This window comes from Capra hircus, chromosome 5 (assembly GCF_001704415.2).
Source record: "Capra hircus breed San Clemente chromosome 5, ASM170441v1, whole genome shotgun sequence".
Taxonomy (NCBI): domain Eukaryota; kingdom Metazoa; phylum Chordata; class Mammalia; order Artiodactyla; family Bovidae; genus Capra; species Capra hircus.
Genome location: NC_030812.1, coordinates 64,645,479 through 64,662,000, shown reverse-complemented (window position 1 = coordinate 64,662,000; position 16,522 = coordinate 64,645,479). Strand labels below are relative to the sequence as shown.

Here is a 16,522-nt window from a genome sequence, read left to right as displayed (position 1 = left end):
TTAGTTCATTTTACACTGAAAGGGTAGTAGCCCTATAAGTTGGGTATATCCCAATAGACACCTCACCTTGAGTAATCCCTGGGCTTGTCCCCCTGCCCCTTTAGACTTTGGTGGCTATAAAAAACAGACCCTCCAAATCACCAAATTCAGCAAGTACTTTCAAAATAAAAGCTGGCCTCCCTTCTTGACTTTCCTCTCTGGCTTTCTTCCTTCCCACTATTTTTGGCCTGTAAAACATTCACCTCCTAATCAATACATCTAAGAATTAGTTTATAAATATGTTATCCAGCAATATTATTTTCAATGGAATGGTCAATCAGGTGACCTAGTCTGCTATATATCTGTAATCAGAAGTCTGAACAAACTCTAAGAATTCTTTTATGTAAACAAACATTCATTTTACAACTGGTTTTTCTTCTTAATTTTCAATTAAAACCATAGAAAATAATTGGATGAAATGTAGTCAAAATGAAAATATAGTTAAACACTGTGTGCTTTTTTCTGGGAATTAATCTCTAATGGAAGAGTTCTGGAAAAGATTCAAAAGCATAATCAAATATGAAAGAGCATCATAGTGTCAGTTATAAGAACAAAAGAAAAAGCTTTCAATAATATTAAAGGTAAAAGTCACCTTTGCCTTCTTTTCTCATTCTTTCTATAAGACCAAATATTCTAAATTTTAAAGATGATATAATCCCCTGGATGAACTGTACTTAGGAAAAATTTGTAAGATTTGTATTTCACATGCTTGCCAAGCTCAGCATTTTGACCCTTAACAAAATCCGCAAACACTGGTGCTATGACTTCTATTGCTATACATTCATGACAAGAGCCAATATTAGCTCTTCAAATATCTGCTCAGCAACACAATAACATAATTCAAATTCTTACTTCCAGAGTCTAAGAAACTCCTGAAGTTTTAACCCAAATGATGCCAGGACATTTGTGCTAAGCACTAGAGATACAAAATGAATATTTCTTTTTAAAAGGTCACAGTTGATCATTTGATACAATGAGATATGGAAGGTACAGCAGTAACTTAAGTGGGGAGGTAAGAAAGAAGGGGGTCTTCAGGAAAGCACTCAGAAGAAATTACTACTCTGGAAGAATGTGGATGAGAAAGACATAAACTAAAGTTCCTAACTAATAAATGCATCCCATTAAAGCCCTGAGGCAGAAATAGAAAAATGAAGCAAGTGAGGAAAAACACAACTAAATCCTTAGACTGAAGACTAATCAAAACATAGTGACTGAAAGAGGATAATAAGCAATAATACAAATAATTGGCAACATTTTACTATAATTATTGACTATCTTTACTATATAGAATGGAGAAGGAAATGGCAACCCACTCCAGTATTCTTGACTGGAAAATCCCATGGACGGAGGAACCTGGTAGGCTACAGTCCATGGGGTCGCAAAGAGCTGGACACAACTGAGTGACTTCACTTTCTTTCACTTACTATATAGAATGACTTGCCTTTTCCCTAACATCTTTAAGAATTTGGTAACTATTTGCCATAGTAAATTATATCTTTAAAAATTAAATGTGATTAAAGGTGCTATATGAAATATATCAAAAATGCTTCTGAACTATTTTGAAATGAGAAATGTAACATTAGGATTCTGGAGTGGCTAATTTCAATCAGACTTAACATTCTATAAATGCACAATATTTAGTCCAATAAATATAATGCAGGTGTGCACTGAAAAGTTGTGTAATAAAATGGAAACATAGAATTTTAAACATTTGAACAGGGAACTAACTAATTTATGTAACCTGAAACCCCTAATTTAAGATCTTTTTCAGGTGAAAGTATAGACTGCATTTTATGGTGGCACCTACTGGCAAAGTATAGAAATGCAGCCATACTATAGCTTAGAAGGTCTGATCAACAGCTAGCAGTGGGGAGGCAAGCGTGATCTTGATTCCTTCCCTGTCTGTCTATCGTCCATCTTTCCTTGAACTCAAAGATTACTGTGATTCCCTACCACCACCATCCTATTATAAGACAAGCTACAAGGGTTAAACATATTTTTCTCTCTGAGTTTTAAGGTTGAGAGACAGAGGCCAGGGTAAGATACAAGCAGCGGGTGGAGAGTGTAGAATGTGTACATCACACTGACACTTCTGAAGTTTCATCCTGTACCTAATATTGAATCATTGAAGGGTTTTAACTAAGGGGGTGACATCTGTTGTTTTAAAAACCCTGGCAGCAGTGAGGATGACAGGATGGAGCAACTCAAGACTGGAGGCAGAATGAACAACTCAGAGATAAGTAAACCAAAAAATCCAGGCAAAAAAGGATGAAAGACTGAAAACAGACTTTCGATGAAAAAGGGGAATACGATAGTAGCAATAGGAATAGAGATTTAAAAAAAGAGAGAGAGTATCAAAAATGCTAAGTAAGAAGAACTATTGGATCTTCGCAACTGAAGGGATAGTAAAAGGGGAAAAAAGTAGTTTAAGATGTGTTCCAAATTCTGTTTGGATGGCTAGAGGGAAAGAGGCTTCATCAAGCTAGGTACTTTAGGAGGATAAGCAGACTCGCCAGGAAAGACAAAGATTTAGTTTGGGAGATGCTAAGTCTGAGGTCCCTTTGAGGTAACAACCTACGGGAAGTTAAAAAATGTATTTTTGAAGCTAGGAAAAGAGTTTGAATTTCACTGAAATATGGGTTAGAATTTGCATATATAAGTCAGGGAGGCAGATGGAAAATAAGAGGATGACACCTCAGAAGTTAATGGGGAAAGAGTTCTATGAAAGAAAACGATCAAATTTGAGGACTCAAAAGAGACCAGAAACTATGACAGCTAGAAGATCATAAAAGATTTTTGGTAGAATAGCTTCAGAGGAACGGAAAAGTGAATGAGTGTGAGTCAGTTAAACACAGATAAATAAATATTGAGTGCCTACTCTATGCCAGAAACTGTGCCAGGGCTAGGGAATATTGGTGAAGAAAACCAATAAAGCCCTCAGAGTTTACAGCCTCACGAGAAACATATTTCAAACTATTAGCACTTGGGAGGGAAAACAATTGGGAATTGGAATAAAAGACAGCATTTTTTTCAAGAATTTGAGCTATAAAAGAAAGGAACTGACAAAAACAGAGAAAATGACTTGTTTTTTTCTTATAATGTTGATAGACTGGGGCTACAGGACTAGTTGGGGAAGGAAATGGCAACCCACTTCAGTATTCTTGCCTGAGAAATCCCATGGATAGATAGCCTGGTGGACTACAACCCACGGGGTCACAAAAGAGTCAGACACGACCAAGCGACTAAACAACAACAGAAGGACTGGCAGAAGCTGAAATTACGAAACAAAATGAATAATCAATGAAACTCTGTCCCAACAGGTTACCTATATTAATTATACTCACTATAGGAAATATCCTCCCTTCTCCCCATCTGAACTTCATGTCACCCCCATTCTCCATGTATGTTTAACTCTTTCAAGTTCATCCTTCAAGATTAAGCTCGATTATAACAACCACTCAGGTAAACCCTCCTGACAATCTTATCCCTGGCTCCCACAAACTAGGTCAATTGTCCTTTCCTCTGTACATCCTTCTATTATTATATAAACAGAATATATGTCTTTGGTTTGTAATAACTTTACTATTTAAAATCATGAAATGAATATATATTTAACACATGAAAACATCACGTTACAGAAGAAAATAAGGACTACTCAATCAACTATTATTTAGACACCCACTTCTTCAGTATCTTCTCTAGAATATAGAATATTAATAATTACTCATTATGACCAAATAATCCCAAAGGAAATCAGTCCTGAATATTCATTGAAAGGATTGATGCTGAAGCTCAAACTCCCAATACTTTGGCCACCTGATATGAAGAACAGACTCCTTGGAAAAGACCCTGATGCTGGGAAAGACTGAAGGCAGGAGAAGGGGACAAGAGAGGATGAGATGCTTTGATGGCATCACCAACTCGATGGACATGAGTTTGAGCAAGCTCCAGGAGTTAGTGATGGACAGGGAATCCTGGCATGCTGCAATCCATGGGGTTGCAAAGAGTCGGACACAACTGAGCAACTGAACTGAACTGATGACCAAATAGGATATTCAAAATAATCAGCTGCTAAACTGAAGAACTGAAGGCTGTTCTCTTATCCAAGAGATATCTTCTCTAAAACATACTTCTACCCTGTTGTACAAAAGTGTATGTGCAAATGTACTTTTACCCTGTTACTTACGCCAACCAGAAATTCCTCCAAAAAAGAATGTAATTACAACAAATGGATTAAATATACGCACTTATATCTGCTCTCTTCTAAAGTACCACTAAAGCAACAAAAAAAGGCAAAGATTTTAAATCCATAAAGGAAAAGAGTGTGAGAGAGGAGACAATAGTCAAGAGCAGAGGCATGTTATAAAACTACAGAAATAAGAAGAGCAGATGGAAAAGTAGTAACTGACTACCCAGAACAGAGAAAGCTACAAGCCAAGTAACTGCTCAGAGAGACACCAAGAAGTAGTCATCTCAGAAACTGAAGGCTATGGTGAAGGTATCATTGCAAATAAGAAAGCTGATTAACAAGGAACACTTAGACCCCTAACTCTCCTGTCTTACTCTGAGCAGTCAGGACTAGTGAATTTCTCTCACTTCAGAATGGAAAGCAGGATCATGCTGAAGAAACTAAGCCAGGGAGGCTCCAGACCTAGAGGCACCAACAACTGAAAAGAGAGACTGAGTAAAAGTCTGCATGTTCAACTGGGTGACTCAAAATCAAGTTACTTCAAATCCCAGAATATTGCTAGCCAGATGGACTATATTCAGAAGGAGACTAAAGGATGCCATTGTGGAAATTTGGGGATAAGTTCCAAAGGAAAGACCTGTAGTTATTCACATTTGGAGAATTCCCAATAAAAAAGCCAACTGGTGTGACTATGCTGTCTAATCAGGCCTCATTCTTAAATATGAAACAACAGTCTAGAATCATACCACATTTTAGGAGCACCTTTAACTTGAAAGAGGGCAAAAGAAACAAAAGCACTCAGCTTAGATAAAACAAAGACTATCCAGGAGGCAGATAAAAATAATCATAAAAATTAAATAATCTTAAAGAGATAAATAAAACATAAGACCACATACAGTCACATGTGAGAATAATGATACTTATCTCCCATTTACCCTTTCTCAGGAAACTACTTGAGCAAAATAAAAGGTTTAACCAATAAAGAAAACAAAGTCATGAAATCCAGGAAACAAGGCAGAGGCAAAGAAAATTCACAAGGTGATAAAGCTTCATGGGTGACACTCTGAAACAGGCCTGGCAAGCAAAAGTACATAGACTAAATGAAGAAGACAGATGACTTTCCAGAAAAAAATGTCTGCAAGGGCAAAAACCAGAACTGATAGATGACCTAATAAAAAGAAGAAATTGTATAGTTTCATCAGCAAACTTGATAAAGAATTAATCATAAATGTATAAAAAGCAAAGCAGAAGAAAAAAGTAGATACTCATTGACTTTAGAAAAAACAAAAATGTACACAAGATAGGAAGTATAATAATAGTATATAATATAGTTTAGCTGCAGGCAGTAATTACAGAGCTATAACAAGTGTGCATACGTGTCTATGTGTGTGGAAGGAGGGGGAGAGGAAAAAAGGAGTGTTGGGAGGTTAGTGAGTAGGTGGCAAACCCTCATCTGCCATGGTAGGAAATTAACAGGTAATGTCTAAACTTGGAACTTAAATATAGCTGCATAGACTGACAAGGGTTTAATACCCAAAATATACAAACAGCTCATAGAACTCACTATCAAAACCCAAATAATCCAATCAAAAAATGGGCAGACTTGAATAGACACTTTTCCAAATGAGACATAGAGATGGCTAACAGACACATGAAAAGATGTTCAACATCGCTAATTATTAGAGAAATGCAAATCAAAACCACAATAAGATATCACCTCACACCTGTTAGAATGGTCATCATCAAAAAGTCTACAAATAACAAGTGCTGGAGAGGATGCAGAGAAAAGGGAATCCTCAAACACTGTTAGAGGGAATATAAACAGGTGCAGTCACTATGGAAGACAGTATGAAGGTGCCTTAAAAACTTAAAAATAGAACTACCATTATTATCCAGCAATTCTACTCCTGGGTACATATCTGGAAAAATTGGAAACACTAATTTGAAAAGATATAAGTACCCTAATATTCACAGCAGCTTTATTAGCACAGCCAAGACATGGAAGCAACCCTAGTGCCTAACAACAGGTAACTGGATTAAGAAAATGTGGTATATATTCACAATGGAATATTACTCAGCCATACAAACAGAATGAAATCTTGCCATTAGCAGCAATGTGGATGGACCTAGAGAATATCATGCCTGGTAAAGTCAGAGATACTAAATGATAGCCCTCACATCTGGAATCTAAAAATGAATGTATATACAAAACAGAAGGAGACTCGCAGACATAAAAACAAACTTACGGCTACCACAGTGGGTAGGGAATAAATTAGGAATATAGGATTAATAGATGCTACTATACATAAAATAGATAAGCAAGAAGTATTTACTGTATAGCACAGGGAATATACACACTATCTTATAATAACCTATGATGGAATATAAACTGCAAAAATACTGAATGCTTTATACTTGAACTAACATAACACTGTAAATCAACTATTACAGGAGACCCTGGTTTGATCCTTGGGTCAGGAAGATCTGCTGAAGGGATAGGCTACCCACTCAAGTATTCTTGGGCTTCCCTGGTGGCTCAGCTGGTAAAGAATCAGCCTGCAGTGTGGGAGACCTGGGTTTGATCCTTGGGTTGGGAAGATCCCCTGGAGAAGGGAACAGCTACCCACTCCAGTATTCTGGCCTGGAGAATTCCATGGACTGTATAGTCCATGGGGTTGCAAAGAGTTGGACACAACTGAGCGACTTTCACTTCAGTTACTTTAGCTTTAGCTATGTAGAGACGTGGATAGACTTAAGAGTCTGTCACACAAAGTGAAGCATGTCAGGAAGAGGAAAACAAATATCATATATTAACACATCTAAGGTCCGTCTAGTCAAGGCTATGGTTTTTCCAGTGGTCATGTATGGATGTGAGTTGGACTGTGAAGAAGGCTGAGCACCGAAGAGTCGACGCTTTTGAACTGTGGTGTTGGAGAAGACTCTTGAGAGTCCCTTGGACTGCAAGCAGATCCAACCAGTCCATTCTGAAGGAGATCAGCCCTGGGATTTCTTTGGAGGGAATGATGCTAAAGCTGAAACTCCAGTACTTTGGCCACCTCATGCGAAGAGTTGACTCATTGGAAAAGTCTTTGATGCTGGGAGGGATTGGGGGCAGGAGGAGAAGGGGATGACCGAGGATGAGATGGCTGGATGGCATCACTGACTCAATGAACATGAGTCTGAGTGAACTCCGGGAGTTGGTGATGGACAGGGAGGCCTGGCATGCTGCGATTCATGGGGTCACAAAGAGTCGGACACAACTGAGCGACTGAACTGAACTGAACTGAACACATATATTTGGAATCCAGAAAAATGGTACATATGAACCTATTTCCAGGGCAGGGATAGAGATGCACATGTAGAGAAAAGACATGTAGATGCAGGGGGGATGGGAAGAATGGTATGAATTGGGAGATTAGGATTGACATACACACACTACCATGTGTAAAATAAGTAGCTAGCAGTGGGCTGCCATCTATGGGGTCGCACAGAGTCGGACACAACTGAAGCGACTTAGCAGCAGCAGCAGCAGCAGGAACCTACTACAGAGAAGGCAATGGCACCCCACTCCAGTACTCTTGCCTGGAAAATCCCATGGATGGAGGAGCCTGGTAGGTTGCAGTCCATGGGGTCGCTAAAAGTCAGACATGACTGAGTGACTTCACTTTCACTTTTCACTTTCATGTATTGGAGCAGGAAATGGCAACCCACTCCAGTGTTCTTGCCTGGAGAATCCCAGGGACAGGGGATCCTGGTGGGCTGCCGTCTATGGGGTCGCACAGAGTCGGACACGACTGAAGCGACTTAGCAGCAGCAGCAGCAGGAACCCACTATAGAATACAGGAAGCTCAGTTCGGTAGTCTGTGATGAGCTAGATGGTTGAGATGAGGGTAGGAGGGAGGTCAAAGAGGGAGAAGATATATGTATACATATAGCTGATTCACTGTACTGTACAGCAGAAACTAACAAAATGATGTACAGCAATTATATTTCAATAAAAAACAGCTGTATAAAAATTCCATTTAAGTGAGGTGAATATAGAAACAAACAAAAATATTAAAAGTTGATTCCTCTGAGGACTTTATTACTGTAAGTCTGTAGTACTATTTGATTTTAACAAAAATATACCTATTTCGTTTTACTAAAAATAAAATATTCTTTAAAATTAATTATCTGCTGTGAAGAAATGACCAGTCAATATATTATTTGGATGTGCAGAAGATGTCACTGATATTGACTATAAGTCATATTCAAATCCTCTTCCAAATTCACTTCACTGTAATAGATATCAATATAAGAAAATAGGGATTTCCCTGGTGGCTCAGCAGCAAGAATCCACCAATGCAGGAGACACGGGAGACGTGGGTTTGATCCATGGGTCAGGAAGACTCCTTGGAGGAGGAAATGGCAACCCACTCCAGTACTCTTGCTGGGAAAACCCCATGGACTGAGCAGCCTGGCTATAGTCCATAGGGTCACAAAGAGTCCGACACAACTGAGTGACTGAGCACAAGCATAAGATGATAGAAGGAAACAATTCAGAACAAAATCCTGAGAATAATTCTTCCTGGAATCTTAAAATGGAAAGAAGTTTCACAGAATAAGAAACAGTGATTAAGAGAATGGGTTCCACGGTTAGAACTGAATTCAGGTCCCAACTGTACTACTTAACAACGATGTGACTAAATTCAGTTTCTTCCTCTCTAAATTGAGTATTTATCTAGAATTTAGGTGGAATAGTCATGTGATTATAATTTATTAATCTAGATTTTTAAAACTGAAGTACAGTTGATTTATAATGTATTCATTTCTGGTGTACAGTAAAGGGATTCAGTTACACATATACATATTCTTTTTCATATTCTTTTCCAATACAGTTTGTCACAGGATATATAGTTCCCTGCACTAAACAAGAGGACCTTGTAGTTTACCTGTTTCATATATAGTATTCAATAGTTTGTATCTGCTAATCCAAAACTCCCAAATTATCTCTCCTTCCTAAATTCTGCCGCCCTCCTTATCTGGATATTTTGTTTCTCATTCCTAGTTTGGTTTGATGTTTGATCATCTCAATAGCTCCTATTTTTCTATCCACTTGATTCTGTGAATTTTAAAGACAGACTAATAACACATATTTGTCATACCTTGGATTTGATATTTCTCCAAGAATTTCATCTAATTTGTCAATGAAATTAATAAAATTAGACAATCCTTTTATATGTGCCCTTAAAGGATCAGATGGTGATGGTGCATATCCTTTCCCTCCAAGCTCTATTGTTCTAATAAACGATGTGGCCACCTATGAATTAAAACAGATGGTTATGTTTAATGATTTAGTAAGTTAAAACTACATCTTATTTTATGAATTAAGCACATTTACATATTTCTATGTATATAGGTAAGGTGATGCATTTTTTTATGATTCATGCTAGATTTTCATTCAGAAGCAAAAAAAAAAAAAACAAAAACAAAAAAACAGGTGTCATGCAGAAGGTGTGCCAGCCAGAGTGATGGCAACATACAGATGGAAACTGAGACTGAAGAGTTGAGTTAGGGACAAATTAAGGGCATAAGAATATGTTCCCAAGAGTATATCACTGTTGAGAATTCCCTGGTAGTCCAGTGGTAGGACTCCACACTTGCACTGTAGAAGGGACAGGTTCAATGCCTGGTCTGGGAGCTTTACAGCGCAGCAGCAGCAAAAAAATAAAAGAAAGTATATCACTGTCTATAAAGAATTAGACAGTGATATTCTATAAATATAAATTCTATATTCTTCAATAAATTAACTACTGGCTACTAGAATTGTTATATGGAACAAAGGGAATTTTCAGTGCCAACTGTGTTGAGTTCTTCAAGGTTGGACAATTAATTCAACTCTTCTAAATCTTAGCTTCTTTATTTGTAAAATAAAGATTTAGATGAGATAATTACTAACCCCCATCTAGCTTTTACATTTTAGGATTATTTGACCATGTGTAGTTGAAAAGGCCTTGCTTTTACCATGATAAAAAATACATGCTTGATGGTTATACATTAGACCATCTCCATCAAAAACAGAATGTTCTAAAGCTGCATTTTCCAAAGTATATCCAAAGAAAGAAAAAGAAAAATCTCTGAAATTTAAATAATCTGAAAAAAGTTCCATAGTTAAATTATTTAGGAAACAACAAATTAAATAGCAAAGTTAACTTAAGCAGAGTTCCTTATGGCAGGACTTCTCAAAGCTTTTGATATAAACTCATGAATTCTGTATATCCAAAAAGGGTATACACGATTTCCAACTTTTTGCCCTTGGAAATATTTATTCAAGGAGCCCTGAATAGGAACTTCTGCCTCTGGAAATTATTTATTTCAGGAAAGCACTAGCATTCTACAGAACACATGTAGGCAAACACTGCTTTAGAAAATATTCCCTTATTAACTTTGAAGGATATAGTAAGAAAAAAAATACCGAAGACTTTCAAATACATGAGGTAGAACACATATTCACAATTTAAAAGTTGTTCTATCATAGCTACAAGAATTCTACATTAAGGTACATGGATCCACAGTTCAGAATCTCTGGAAAATCTTGAAAATGTAACATGTCCATACCAAAAAGATAGACATCTGTTTCTCTCGAGCAGCATGTTTCAAATCAGTGAAGGCTTCTCTTCCAAGTCCTCTATCAGGAATATTGAGAATATGAGCCAGAGCCAAGTCATTCTTCGAATTCACTAGCAGGTTTAAATATGAGTAGATAATTTTCTTTGCTAGTAACTGTACCTGTACAATAAAATATTTCCTTTATTAAATATTTCTAAATTCACAAATAATCTTTTTAATACACAGTAAAATACTTATGATCATTCAATGACAAATGCTCACTCAGCTCTTTGGGAAATGAGAATTGCCATATAAACGAAAAATTTGGTTTGAACAAAGAACATATCCTTGCTCATGAAACTAACTTGCCATCAATGAAAATCTGCAAATAACAACTATCATAATTGCTGGAAAATGTCTTCTAAGAAATTATATAAAAGGTACAGCTGCATTTCTGATGAGACCTGATCTCATTCCCCTACATATATTTGCCACTAAATAATAACCAATAATGAACTCCCCTGAATCATAAGGGATGGGCCTATGGGCACTATTTGGTACTATACCCATGTCTCTTTACAGGGCAAGATGTAAGGGCTGAAGTTAAATTGCTAAATTTTTTAAGTATTACAAGATACTGACTTAATACCAGGAAACCAACTGAGTATTAAAAGAGATTCAACCAAATGTTAGCAAATAATAGCAAGTAGTTGCTGTTGACATTAACTACCCTAAAACACAGAACTAGAGACTGTTGAAGCACAGGATAAAAATAATATTTGGGAGAACCTGATATCAGGTTCTTTCATATATGAATAACCTGACATATATAACCTTTCATATATGAATAACCTGACATCAGTTCTTTCATATATGAATAATCCTTCACAGTCAAATGATAAACTGGGGCATTCAATGATCTTTTTCTTCAAATTAGCTAACTATAGCTTTTCAAGGCCTTGCAACTTCTATTACTACAGAATTAATAATATTAATTCCCACAGGTAACAACTACAAAATATTAGGGTAATTTTTAAAAACTTAACTATGTAAAGACACTGGATGGCATCCAGGAGCAGATACAAGCTGGAGAAGAACTTAATTTTAGAAGAACTGCAACAAAAAGGGTAAGAATTTCAAGTTTGTGGTTATTCAATAATAGGGAATTGTGATTTCCAGTAATAGTGACTGATCATGTGAACCCCTTAAATAACAAACATTAAATAGTAAATTAAAAATTTTAAATACTACTAAAAGATACTGGGAAGTATCCAAAAAATAGAAGCTGGAGAAACATTTAGTTTTAAAAGAATTCCAATAAGAAGGGTATGAATTAAGTTTGAGGTTTACTGGCCCAAGTTTCATGACTATGGCTGTGGAAAATAGACGTGACTGAAGGTGCCAGAGATTAGAATTCAGAGCCGGGAAAACAGCTAGAAATTTAAGAGGAAATTCTGGAAACAACTGAGATCATAAATAGCCAAAATCCCTAGCTGACAGCGAAATTATGCAAGCACAGGGAAGATTTCAAAGGCTCCATCTAAAACACAGACAGCAATCAGAAAGAAATATATACTAGAAAGATTGAGTTATAAAGAACTGGAGCTATGGGTCTGAAGGTTTCTTAAACCAAGTGCACTCCACAACTGTGTATAGCTTAAGTGACAGAAAGCTGAAGCTGGACAGGCTTGAAATATTAAATATACAAAGCCAACACCTGTCAGAACAACTGGAAAATTCAGGAAAATCCCTAGGAAAAAGGAATCCATGGAAAGAATAAGCTCCATATTGTCCCTAAATACTTGGCTAACTGCCAAATTTGGCAGGCAGAGGGAAGGGCTACAAAAGCCAAGCTAAAAAAAAAAAAAAAAAACAGTAAAGGGAAATCATAAGAGAGATATCCAAAAAGCTGCACGCCACCAAGGAGACAAAATATAAAGTTGGAATCCAGGCAAGTCACCTGCATACCAGAACAAAAAACCAATGTTCTGAACACAAGAAAAAACTAGAGTTGCTATAAAATATTACCTGAAATGTCTTGGTTTCATCCAAAAATTACTAGACAGTCAAAGAAAAAGGAAAGTGTGACTTATTTTCAGGATAAAAAGCAGTCAATAGAAAATGTCACCAAGTGGACCTTAGAATTATTAGAATTATTAGAATTTAGCTGACAGAGATCAAAGAAACTGCTGGAGTCAAAGAACTAAAATAAAATGTGTTCAGTGAATTAAAGGAAAGTATGTTATTGGTGACTTAGAGGAAATGACAACAGAAAAGTGGACATTCTAATGGAAGAAAATCCTAGAGATAAAAAGTACAGTAACTGATACACAATATTTGCTAGGTGTGCTCAACAGCAATTTGGAGAAAGTAAAAGAAACTATGCAAACATACAGATGTATCAATAGAAATTACCAAATCTGAAAAACAAAAGAGAAGGAGGAAAAAAGAAGAAAGAACCAACATATCTATAACTGAAATCTCTGTAGAGGAGTGAAAGAGAAAATATATTTGCTGAAATTATAGATAAAAGCGTCCCAGATTTGGTGGAAAACATCAATTTATTGACCTAAGAAGCTACTCAAGTAGGAAAACACAAAGAAACTCACTTCTGTAACTTACAATTAAACTCTGACATCCAAAGATGAAAAATCTTAAGAGCAGCCAGAGCAAAATGACACATTACGTATGCAAGATAAGGTGAACAGATCATCAAAAATTAAGTAAGCCAGAAGAAATAGAAACAACATATTAAATATGCTGAGACATGATCTTTAAAATTACTTCACAATTACAGTAGTCAAGATGGCATAGTATTGATCTCCTTCCCATGGCAGAAACTTTGGAACCCAAGTGATACTCAGTCTTAATTTTCCTATTTCCTTTGAGGCACTAAGGGGTGCTCCCCCTCTTATTTTTTAACAGATAGTTTAAATAGAGTGGAAAATATGTTTTAATGAAAAGACTTCTCACAGGAGTATATATATTCCTGGAAAACACACAAATCTTATTGCAAATTGCTAATATGTTACAATTTAATTCCACCTTCTGTGAAAAAAAGGAAAAAATATTACATAATGAGTATCAGGAAGTTTTCAGGCCTATAAAGATGGACTTAACCTGTCTTCATATAAACACTAATATAAGCATTCTAACATAAAAACATTACAATTTAGTCATTCCCTAACGAGGATCATTTAGATTCCTCCAAATTTTTATTATAAACATTGCTGCATGTATATTCTGATATTGATCTCCCAGTATACATGTTGTGTTTTTACTGTACTACTTTATTATTTTAATACATACTGCCAAGTGTCATTCACTTGTACCTACTTGTACCCTCACCAATAGTGTAGGAGAGTTCCCATTTTCCTATACCCTGGCCAATGCTTAGTGTTATAAAACTAAACTTTTTAATGATTTCCTCTGATTACCTGGAAGACTAGGCATCTTTTAAAAATTGTGGTGGCCATCTTTTTTTTTTCGTATTAATTGACTGCTCGTTCTTTTGCATAACTTTCTATTGTGTAATTTGTTTGTTTTCTTATTATTAACAGTAGTTCTTTTTATACCCCAGCAAAGATCTTCTCTCAGTCTGGTGCTTACTTTTTACTACTGTTAACAGAACAGGTCAAGAAATTTTATGCTTTATAATGATTAAATTCATTAATCTTTTCCCTAATCTTTTTTGTTTTCTGGGTCTTAAGAAGCCTTCTCAACCTTGAGATTATAAATATTTCTTTTTAATAAGTAAATAAAAATTGTTAAAAAAAAAAGATAGCACAGTATTTACAAAGAGATAGACACTCAGATAAATGAAACAGAACAGTCCAGAAAGACACCCAACTCAGAGAGTGGGGGCAATTGGTCATCTACATATAAAACAAATGAACTTCACCTATACCTCACATCTTTTATAAAAATTAACTCAAAATAGACCACAGACCTAAATGTACCAGAAGAAAACAGGAGAATATCTTCATGAATTTGAATTAGGAAGTTATTACATATGAGAAAAAGGTACAATCCATAATATGAAAAAAAATTGATAAATTGGATTTCATCAAAATTAAATTACCTGTATGCGCTCTCTTCTTATTCTCACCCTTTCAACTACTTTCACCCTGCTCTAGAATCCTGTTTTTACTTTCTTTTATTAAATTCTTAGATGTTTCTCTTAGAATCTTTACTTGAAATCTTCCCCTTGGCTATTATCTTAGGAAAATAGATTCAGAAAGGCTAACCTCAACTTATGTTCAAAACTTATAAAATTCATAAACTATGCAGTGACTGATAACTTAGCTAAAGACACAATAATTTATCATCTGTAAACTCTAAGAAAATATTTTCCTTATTAAAATTAAGATTTCTTCATATTCTGTCTACTCTCATTAAAATTAAGAAGCATAAAAGAGTTAAAAAGTAGAAATAAAAACTTACAAATCAATAGAAAGTTTCTTAGACAATTATTAAGGAAGCTTCAAGTTCATATATATCTTAAAAGCAATTTTAAAGATAACATGCTTTGGGATTACTTAAGTTTCATGTTAAAAAAAAAACCAATTCTTGAAACATGGGAGGCAGTCAAGGTCAATTAAAAAAATCTCAATGAACAGGAAAAGGTTACCTTAAATATGGACTCAAAATATAATTTAAGCAAACCTGATTAAAACAAACAGTTTGAATATTAACTCTATGAAATTATTTTTCTTAAGTATTAAAGATACTAAATGTTACCTTTGCAGAGAGGATCTCTGATTTTCCAGTATAAAGTAGCAATTCACATATTTTCCTTCTTATCACCTGTTATATATGTTATATATAACTCCGCATATCAGTCAATTATAATTCTCTACATAAGTATCAATACTTTCTAATACTTTGTTTTCTTAAGTCTTTCTACTACTTTCTGGGTTCTATGAGAGCAAATGATGTATCCTCAGGGCCTAAAAGAATGACTGGCATTATAGCAGGTAATTAATCCAGTTTTATTAATAGGTTCTCAATCTGCTTTTATTCAATGGTAAATGAAGGAAAAACTAATACATATAGCTGGCCCTTTTAGATTATTTCAAAATTGAAATTAACAAAAACTTGTGTGCTAAGTCACTTCAGTTGTGTCTGACTCTTTGCGACCCAATGCACCATAGCTCACCAGGCTTCTCTGTCTATGGGATTCTCCAGGCAAGAATACTGGAATGGTTTGCAATGCACTCCTCCAAGGGATCTTCCGGACCCAGGGATCAAACCCATGTCTCTTATGTCTCCTGCATTGGCAGGTGGGTTCTTTACCACTACCATCACCTGGGAAGCCCTTATCTGGGATCAAATTAGTGATTACATATTTTTTATTACATTGGCTTACAAAGAAAAGTACTGAGGTACAACTAAACTAAAATTGTCATTAAGATCTAAAATTTTATTGTAATAAAAGGTATAACATAGTTCTCTGCTTTATTTCAAAAGTCTTTTTCATCTCTACTTTCACAGTAAATCATAATACATCATGTGAATCTATAACGCAAAAGTTTCCATTTTAACCTCACAGTGCAACAGTCTAAAACACACAGAAAGGGTGACACAAATTCCCAAAAATCAAAGCAGAGAAAAGAGATGTTGTAGTCAGAAACTTTTTTACTCTTTCTACATTTAATTTCATGCAATCTCTGTTTCACTGTGCTTCTCTTGTCCAAAAACAATGAG

General features: G+C 35.6%; 1 protein-coding gene across 3 annotated transcripts in view; it reads right to left on the bottom strand.

Moving 5' to 3' along the window:
• Positions 1 to 16,522, bottom strand: part of PARPBP (PARP1 binding protein) — a 70,499-nt gene that overhangs the window by 26,557 nt on the left and 27,420 nt on the right. For all 3 annotated transcript variants that reach the window (XM_005680530.3, XM_018048179.1, XM_018048178.1), the window contains 2 exons: positions 10,826 to 10,996; positions 9,373 to 9,527 (listed from right to left, as the gene is read on the bottom strand). In XM_005680530.3, the coding sequence (XP_005680587.1) occupies positions 9,373 to 9,527; positions 10,826 to 10,996 (326 nt within the window). The remainder of the gene's footprint in view (positions 1 to 9,372; positions 9,528 to 10,825; positions 10,997 to 16,522) is intronic.